General features: G+C 44.7%; 1 protein-coding gene across 1 annotated transcript; it reads left to right on the forward strand.

Annotated features, from left to right (window-relative positions):
• On the forward strand, positions 1 to 5,975 carry LOC135393984 (uncharacterized). Its single transcript, XM_064624399.1, has 11 exons — positions 1 to 107; positions 978 to 1,045; positions 1,121 to 1,184; positions 1,604 to 1,651; positions 1,753 to 1,838; positions 3,132 to 3,188; positions 4,126 to 4,254; positions 4,856 to 4,915; positions 5,104 to 5,157; positions 5,550 to 5,679; positions 5,761 to 5,975. The coding sequence occupies exons 1-11, from the start codon at positions 98 to 100 to the stop codon at positions 5,787 to 5,789; spliced, it is 735 nt and encodes a 244-aa protein (XP_064480469.1). The 5' UTR covers positions 1 to 97; the 3' UTR covers positions 5,790 to 5,975.
• The last annotated feature ends 4,099 nt before the right edge of the window (positions 5,976 to 10,074 follow it).

Below are 10,074 nucleotides of genomic sequence, written 5' to 3' on the forward strand. Positions count from 1 at the left end.
AAGAAGAAGCAGATAGCAGAAGACGACGACGACGCAAAGGGCCTGCGTAAGAAACGAATAGCACTCAGCAGAAAGATTCCCTGGGGCTACAAGAACCATGCTTCCAGGTATTGATTCCGTCTCAGGTTTCGTAGCATTCGTACGGATTCCAACATCTTACAAATACATTTAGCGTGATGATTCTGACCACAACTATGTCCTGACCAAATAAGAAAGACTTGCATCGTAATCTGGAACGAGAATACATTGTGGTGTTCTTCTCATGTTCAGTGTTTTATGAGCAATAGTTTGCCTATGTTGTTAGGTTACGCCTGCCATTCTCTGACTCCTTTACATTTGCCTTTTCGTTTTTGCATATCAAAAATATCCAGGCTTTGCTCAGGCTAAAGTACCACACAGCTTTGTGCGTATTTTCCGTAGCAATGTCACGGAGTAAAATAAAATGAAAATGAAATGAAATCTACGATTTATGTAAAATGTTTAATGGTTCTGTACAAACTTATTCATGGCTTGGTAACGTCCTATGTGATTATACCCCAGTTTCACAGAAGTGTATATGACCTTCGTACTGATGTTTACCCTACCCCAGTTCTACCTACAGTTTGTTTTCCTTCTCTTGTTTTACCTGTAAATTATGCAACTCTGCCGTATGAGTTACGTAACTCTACATTTCTAAATTCAGTTAGACGCAGTCTTCTTTTTTTTTGTTAATTTTTAATTGAGTGTGTGAATTTCTGTTATATGAATACGACTAATAATTACGTGATTTATGTCTTAGTTTCTTCCTCTGTATTTTTCTTTTTCTCGCTTCAAGAGTATGCAAATGTGCATTCAAAACATGTAACTCTGGAGCCGCTTCTCAGGCATGCCTATCAAGGCAATACTCTACATATTTTGTATAGAAATATGCACTTAAATAAAAATGCGAGTTAAATAAAAATAAAAACGCATATCTAGCACTTGGATTTTTTTGTCAGCGAACCAGGTTCCAGATGCCTTTTTCGGCTCGAGGTCTACGGTTAAAGTTGTGGCTCTGTTTTACCTGGTAAGTAAAACCCGTGTGTTTGGGAACCTATTCTCCTATGTAGCGTGTATTGAAAACAAGGCCTCTTACTTTTAGTTCTTTCACGCTGGGTGCCTTTACTACTCTGTACGAAACTTCCTTTTGAACCAGGAGAAAGTCGGTAAGTAACGCTTTACATGCTGTAATAAAGCAACAAGGACCGCCGTCCTTTACTGAACGTCCATATTGAGATTAAAACAAACACAAACTATACTGTACTGTTTAGCGTAGTCTCGTAGCGGAAACAAAACTGCTTCAAGATATTTATATAGAGGCTTATTATTAGTCTTATTTATATAACCGGGAATTCAGGTGACTGTAGAGATCAGATCAGCGTCACAGGGGAGCTGTTATGGCTTCTAGTCCAGGCACTAGATAACATCTACTCTGCATTTTAGTCCCCTTATCCTAAAATTTACTCCCCGCCACTGCAGATGGTCCCTGCATTTCGCATAAGCTTCCGGGCATTTATTCCACGAAAGGATTAAAATTGCTTAGAGAACTTTCCAGTTCAGCTTCTGATGGTGAGTTTTCTTCCAGAACTCAATTCGGAAGGAGTTAATCCTGATGCTGAGGCAGTCTACAAGAGTAAGTCATTTCCGTATTAACTAACTCCAGTGCACTCGTTGTGTCTTTTACTTACTCTCTTAACGCACGCGTGTGTCTCAATGGGTGAATGCTTTTTGCAGCCGGCACGTTCCTGTATGCAGTCAGAGCGGCTGTCAACATCATGAACGTGCTGACGGAGGCCATGGTCGTACTCGCATGCTGCAAGGTATTGAAGAGCTCATTAATAATGTTATAACCTTCTTGTGGAAAACCCCCGGATTTCGTGTGCGATGTGTCATTGTGTACAAAACACTCTAGCGGCGCTGACCGGTCATAGACCGCGCCACGGGTAACGCATTGGAGCAGCCAATGCGCGGCGCAGCTGGGCGCGTGGCGCGGCTCGCGGTTCCTACCGGATCACTAGGCTGTGGTTTCAAAAATGAATGGAAGAGTGTAACGCCGGTTATGTATGCTGCGTTTTCCCACAAAAGGTGGCCATGAGGCGACCAAGAAATTGACGAACTACAAAAAGCTGATTGATCGATTTCAGTCTGTAGGTGCTAACGTGGTGCTTACCGGAATCTTCTTCATTGACCTCTCCTCGTTAGAGGGCACTAGCTTCAAAAAGGCGAGACCGCCACCATTAGGCTGGTTCGGCAAGTTTCGTTTATTCCGTTTGCTGTCATATGCTATTTGGTGGCGAATTCGGGGGGCAACGCGGCATAGCGCACGGAAATTGCTTAGAAATTAGGCGCGCTGGATCACATTGACCCTTGCCACCCCAACGTGTGTGCCAGGCATCTAGCGGTTAGCATCTTGTGGATCACGCCAGGGGCATCGCGGTCACTTGTCTTTGGGTTTCGTTGTCTGCTAACCCATGTGAACTTCCACGTGCTGGCCAACGCGCGCCCTCGGCACCCTTGCAGTGCGGATGTGGCGACACCGGATATAGTGGGGCAACCCGCTGCCGGTTGTATCGAGGTCGGGCAAAAAAAGAAAAAAAAAGAAGAAAACTGCTAGCAGGCAAATTCCGGGCTCTCGGAAAGCACCACGCGAACATCTTGCTTCCTTCGCTTTGACCAAGCTTTGATTTCTGCTCTTTGATTCTGCTGCAAAAAAGTTGCCACAAAATGACCACACGAATTCGCCATAGGAGATGTGAATATCACTGGGATATGTTGCAAATATTATTCACACGGTATACAAGAACTTAGACGCGCCAAATGAACGAAGAATTCTACGAGGACGAAGATCACAATGGACTGCCAGAATCCACAACATGGCGGCAAATAGTCTAGCGACTGTGGCGCTCCCCTGCTAGTATCGTCGTGTGATTATGCCTCGCGGATAGTAGTGTAATACTGATAGACAGCGATGTTTGTGTGAAGGCTATTACCCTCTCATCTGGCCTCATGGTGTGTCACCGAACGCAGGGAAAGTCAGAAGTAGTGATGTTGCGGCATTACGGTTACTAAATCATTTCTAGAGACTTATCAACATACGTTGTTCCGTCGTATAGGCAAATAATGGCCCTGTGAAGAGCAGAAGCTACAGTTCTGTTGTACGCTGTTGCAATGTAAGCGCTCCACCTCACCTCTCTTTCCTGTTAGAATGAGCCATGGAGGAAAGAATCCCAAAGCAGAGAAGAAACTCTGTAGCCGTGGTGTCTCATTTTCTTTATCGAGTTGCATGGCTGCCACATGCTTTGGCCAGGTTGTCGTACGATTGTTATTTTAGTCGAAATTTTCATCCATAGGCGAGTCAGGGGAACTGTCAGGGTGTCGACCTACTGTGTTTTCCAAGTATAGAATCTTTTGAGGACCCATGCAATGGCGTAGCCAAAAAGGCATTTCGGGAGGGGACCTACGGGGACTTTACATGAGGGAGGAGGGATTTCACCCTCGTTTCCCTCTCCCCACATGCACTACTAAATGTACGGTTTCGGGGTGTCGAACTCCCAGAACCCTACCCTCTGTCTACGCCAATGAACCCATGTCTCGGACGCAGTCTCAAACTCGCTTGTATCTGCGCATGCCACACGCTAACCTGGTACAGTTAAGTGTGATCGTGACTGTTCCCTGATAGAACTAACTTGAAACGACTCAGGGAAAAGATCCCTTTTCGCGCACAAGCTTTGTGTTAACTTCAGTAAGAGACTCCTGCCCTCACAGTATCCCACACTCCGATCAGGGATGTTCTCAGGACTTTCATCTTGGGGATGGGGATGGGTTATAACACCCATATCTGATGTCTTGGGGGTTGCTTTGGTATTCCTGGCAGGTTTTTTTTTTTGTGGTGCAAGATTTTTTGGGATATTACGGGGTGTGTGGGTGGTGCTATAGGAAAATCGCTGTCCCCACATTTCCCCAAGGGCTTGCCAGGTGCACGACGTACGACGTCTGCTCGCTGTTCCCTCGATGTAACCTCGTCAGTACTAACGAGGATTCTTTTCGTCCATGGTAGTTCCGTATAAGCAGAGTTCGTCTTTCCAGACGTTGCCGTTTCTTTCACAGGACGTAAGGGATGCCTCTGCATTGTACGTTGGATCTTCCATGGTGCTTACCATGGTCTCCTACGCGTGTCGTATCCTAGAATTGAATCTCCTCTTTTTCACAAAGTTCGACACCATCGAGCTCATGAATGTAAGTCACTCCGCTTTTCTCACGTTGTGGTATTCCCCATGCTTTACTAAAGGTGCCTGAAGCAACGAAGAGGTACACATACATTGAAAAATACATGAAATCGCATACTGCTTTCAGATAATAAAATTCTGCACTTTATACAGCTAAGGTCTGCTGTTTAAAACTGAATGGATCAGTTAATTCTCTTCTAGCTGATTATCTGATTCATTAATTGGAATAATGAACTGGCTTTGCATATTTCAACGTCATTTTAGAAAACTTGACGTTGACGAAAGCACTACAGTGCACAGAATTTCGAATTATTTCACCTCCTTTGAATCTTTTGAATCTATGAATTTGCATCTATATACAGGGTGTTTGCTCTAACGTGTCCATAAATCTTATTTAAAGCGAGCGATAAAAGAGAAACGAGCGCTACTTTTCAGCTACTTGACTAAGAAACAGGTGCTACTAGTGAAGCAGTACCTGTTTCTTACTCAAGTAGCAGAAAAGTACCACTTGCTTTTGTTTATCGCTCGCTTTAAATATAATTTCTAGACACGTTAGAGCAAACACCCTGTATACTAGCTTTGTTTGATTGTGCTTGCTTTCAATATAACAGCTCAAGCAAAAGCTACTCGGAAAAGGCAAAATGGAAGACCCGGAATATAACGGCCATATTGTAAGTCATGTTTAGGAGTTATAGAAAACACGGTGTCCCATGTTTTACGTCTGCGTGAAGTAAATCAGGAAACGCCATGTGTCGAGCAGGCGGAGGTTTGATTACTTGCGCTAACTTAGCCTGAATGCATAGTTGACCTGGTATTTACTCCAGATGAAATACTAATTTGTTTACCTCGTTTGCCCCAGGTATCGACGTATGTGGCGTTGGCAGCCGTAAACGGCCTTATGGTTGGATTTAAGGTCAGTGTCAATACATTCCGATGAACTCGTAACTAATGACTCCGACTTAATAATGCATTGGCCTCTAATGTACCGACCAATGACTTGTAAAGCATAACGGGTCTAAGCTGGATCTGAGCTGGCATGGTGCATTTTTTATTGCCGCGCAAAATCATGCGCAAAGACACGGACTTGCGTGACATCGCTGTTATATTTCGCGAAGATTGCTTTTTCGCACGGTTTCACGCACAGTTTCACGCAATGAAAAACGCATCAAGCGGGTCCAGCTGCCGAAGCAAGTTATACGGGCCTATTTGTGAGCTGTCTAGACAACATGAGCAACGGAGCCGGCGTTGTACCCTTACTCACCGCCTGCGCGAATGGCGCCACTTACATGGCGTTATTTATGGCAGTGCCTTGTGTTTTCGAGGATATTTGAGGAGTACTGCACTATGTACGACATCATGGCTCCACATCAGCCCCTGACACCTGTTGCAGTCAAAGCCGAACCAGCTGTTGGAGCCGGTGCAAAAGACGCGCCAGGTAAGAGGAACTCGATTCGCTTGAATCAGTGTGGGACGTTAGAATAAAATGCTCGGATGCAATGGTTTCCAACCTTTACAGGTGCACCTGCAGCTGGACAACAAGGATAAGCGTGAAAGATAACCGACAGGACGAGCTTGGAATTTCAGCACAATAGGCTCTACGACTTCTGCGGAGCTGTTCTTTCGGCGTCTTTTCCACGTTTATTATTTCGCTTTTGTCGTATGAATTTATTCCCAACGTTCACGATAAAATGATAAATAACTTACGGCGTCATAAACTGATCGAAACCTATGCTTGGCGGGTTCGTACATCTAATGTTTTCTTCGGCGCATTTTTGATTTCTATACAGAGTACCGCCTCACTGCCAGGCAGAGGTGGGGAAATTACTGTTATGTTGTAACGCACTACCGTCACTCGTTACTTTTTCAAGAGAGAACGCATTACGTTACTCATTACTTTGTGTGGTAGGTAGTGCGTTACTAATGCAATTACTTTTGCATTACTTTGCCACAGAAAATTTTATAAGAAGCACCACTCGTTCAGCTGAAGCAGATTACGAAACGGCAGTGCTATGTTGTATGTTCCTGATTGTGTGGTAGCTACCTAGGGATTCCATGTTTCGAACGTTCCATCTCGTCAGAAGGGTTGAGACGCCGCCTCCTCACTTTGAAGAAGTCATCATCCGAGGATCCCTCATAAGACACGTGATGCATGTGTGCAAATATCTCGTATTGTCTGACACTGTCGTTTACACAGTGCAAATCCCTTGGTACTTTGTCACTTGTTCGTGGCCTAGAGGGTATTTAAAAACAATAATAAAAATAAAGGGGGTGGAAAACGTGACACCTCAACAGGAGTTAACCTATACAGATCAATAATCCTTCCTTGGAGTTTTCCGTGGGTGTGGGAGTAGAAGAGTCCAGTTTTTTTCCCCAGCTTCTACACGGTACAATTCTCAATTCCCGAGATAGTATACACTGAAAAAATATTGTTCCCGAATCCTGCGTAATGTCACACGCGCTACTTGGTGAAAACAGGATGCCGTTACGTTACTCATTACTTCGCTCCAAAATGTAATGCGTAACCATAACTCATCACTACTTTGTTTGTTCCCCACCTCTGCAGTGTGAGCAGACTCATTGGGTGCGTTAAGCAGGCGCCCCCTCTTTTGGCGCACTCAAATCGGGAGTAGAGGCACTCTGAGCGGCCACTAAACAGCGAAGAGCACTGCTCGCGTTACACTGCACTTCGCTGACGCCGCTTCCTGTTATCTGCTCATGCACTGCAGGCACGTTGGCTTAGTTTGAACCTATAGCAACGTTGGAAGAGACGACGGCGGTTGCGAAGACTTTTCCTTGTAACAGCGAACGAAATGGAAATGATACGAGTTTGTAACAGAGTCCATAGGAGCCGTTTACTGTGAAGACTACTGCATGGCTTGAAGGTGTAGTAAAGTTGGTTCTTTCCTTCCTCTCTCTTGAATCCCCGAGGCTGGCCAGTTGTCGGTGATGATGACGGTTGAGTTGCAGGTACTCGACAGCGAACGATCTTCAATGCTTGGTAACAGGTTTATTTACAGCAATAGATTTTAAGTGGACAAAATTTACATGATATGGCCAAGTCACTCCGGGCCTCCGAGCAGGTCCGTTTGCTACGGAGTCCGCAGGCCAAGTCCCTCCAATTTCCCAAACTCCCCCGCTCTCTGGGTTGTTTTTCGTCCCCCAGATGTCCTCCTTTCGCGGTATTCAAACGAAACACTCAGCAAAAATATAACAAGACAACATCCCTCGCACAACCGTTAGCTCGACTGACACAACGTCTTCGAACTCAAAATTTATTACCTCTTCTTGTCGGCTACGGACATGTGCGAGGCGCGGCCCACAGAAACCCGATCCTGCGTGTCTTGGAGTCAGAATCTGGTGACTGCTTCCAGACCACGTGTGTGTGTGGAACAACGGTAAAACCTCACAGTGGCCGGTCGTTTTCCGCGAAGTGCGGGGAGCAGTAAACACAAAAATAATGAGCCATTCGGTCGCAGAGGAAGTTTCCACTTTACAGGTGTCTGCATTAAAGCACTGCATTTAGCGCGAATAACTGCCGATGTCCGTCTGGAAGTTGTCCACTCATTAGGCATGATAACCGTTATGATAACAGCTACAGTTTACCGAAATCGCAGCACTGGGTAACACAGGTTTGGGTAAGCCCAAACTTCGAAGGTGGTCCTGCCGCCGCTCAACAGGGGCGTATCCAGACCCTCGTTTTGGGGGGTCGGGGGCGGTTCCTGTGTCGAAGCTCGTAGTGGGGGAGGGGCGAGAGGGAAATTCAATGTATAAACTGACGTTTTTTTTTTTGGTGGTGAGAGGGGCCATCGCCCCCCTTTTATCCGCCACTGGGACCCAGGCGCTTGTCGTCTGCTTCCATGCACTCATTTGAAACGGCCTCTGACCTATATTACAGCTCATACACCCCTTTTACACCCTAAGGGGTGCAAAACGATTTACTGTGTATAACCACTATGCCACGCGAACTGGTAATCGCTTCGGTATTCGAGTCTCTCACTCTCGGGTGCGCGAGGGGCGCTTGTGTCACGTTAAAGGTACTGTAAAGCAGTAGACAAGCATGATATGCCGGTCATGTGACTAGAGACTTTGTTGCTTCTAAATACCATATGCGGAACCATACACTCTAAATCGTTTTACACCTTAAAGGGTGTAAATCAAAATGTTCATGGCGCACACCTTTTAAGGCGTATTTTAACACCCTCATGGCAATTGGGGTGTAAAGGGTCTAACGCTGAATAAAACTGCTGGGTTCGTGGCAATATGCTGGTAACTGTGTATCCACAATTACCAGCATATTGCATATAATCACATTGAGGTCCATATATGTATGCACATCAAGATGATTAAATGTGTGTAAACATGCACAGCCGACAAACAGACAATCATGTATGGCATGGCAGCTGTGCATGGCAATGAAGCATGGCAGCTGTATATAACCTTTCGTGAAATTGTAGACCTTCTCATGAGCAGGCACCTCCCCCATATGCATGTTCATTACTTAGAACGTTGCATTTATTCGTTTCTTGAAGACTTTGCAGTCTTGTACCCACATATATCTAACCCCTGTAAAATGCATTACATTGTTCATCATCCGCAACTCATCAGGGTGTTTGGTCCTATCCTAGCTGTATGGTGTACGCGTTTCGAAGGGAAACACTAGCATTTAAAGATGTTGCTAGAAAAACTCGGAATTTTCAGAACGTAACCCTTTCATTAGCAAGAAGACATACATTTTATCAAATGTATGTGTGGTCGCAACCCTTCATCAGAAATGCCACATCTACTGATGGTTCCAAGGAGATACTACTTCAACATGCGCCAGAAGCAATTCAGAGTTACATTCATGACCGTGATATTCACGCAGAATCTATAGTCTATGTGAAAAGTGCAGTTGGTAATGATAACGCATTTGCTGTTGGCTGTGTTGTTGCACAAGAACCTTCCGAGGAGGACTTACCCGTGTTCGTTGAGATTGCAGGCATATATGTTGTTAACTCTGATACCATTTTTCTCATACAAACATTAACTGCAGTTGAGTATGATGAGCACTGTCATGTATCTGTTCTGTCTTGCAATGAGGAGCAACGTGTTTTAAGAAATTTAAGCACTATCTCAACAGATCTTCTAAATCTGCATATATTATCTGATGGTAGACGTGTTGTAAATCCACGCCATGCACTTTTGTAATGTGCATGGCGAAACGTGTATTTCCCACATGTATTTCCCGTTCCCGGTTGTTGTATATATTTACTTTTGTTCATATGAACGAAAATAAACATACTCCCTTTATACACCAAGGCGACACACTTATGACCATACTTCACCTGAGAGTGTAGTACACCATTGTTACACCCTCAGGAACTTCCAAAACAAAGTTGTAGGGTGTGAAAGGGGTGTGATCTTTGTTAATACACCTATTTTACACCTTTAAGGGTGCGAAACGATTTAGAGTGTACGACCGACAACGCGCTATAATTATTTTTAATTTGCCATGAAAAATGCGACGTAGTGGAGCGGTGCGACGCCTGGTGTCAAACAACCCCCTGTACAGCTGCAACACTGAAAATTGGTATTACACACTATTACATCGGAACTTCGTTATTTTAGTAGCCATATTATTAGTTTTCCTGTTTACATATGCATTCTGAAACCCATGTTAACAGTTGTGGTTGCCGCCGTATATGTCCGGAGTACGAATTCATTTCGAATACCTAGTACAGCGTTGCCCGTAATCTTTAATTGTAATTCTCTAATTAATTGCACCGTCGATTGGAATGAAACTTGCGCAGTTTTTGTCCTGGTGGCTTGGACTATCGAATAGCCACACTTA

This window comes from Ornithodoros turicata, chromosome 5, assembly GCF_037126465.1.
Source record: "Ornithodoros turicata isolate Travis chromosome 5, ASM3712646v1, whole genome shotgun sequence".
Taxonomy (NCBI): Eukaryota; Metazoa; Arthropoda; class Arachnida; order Ixodida; family Argasidae; genus Ornithodoros; species Ornithodoros turicata.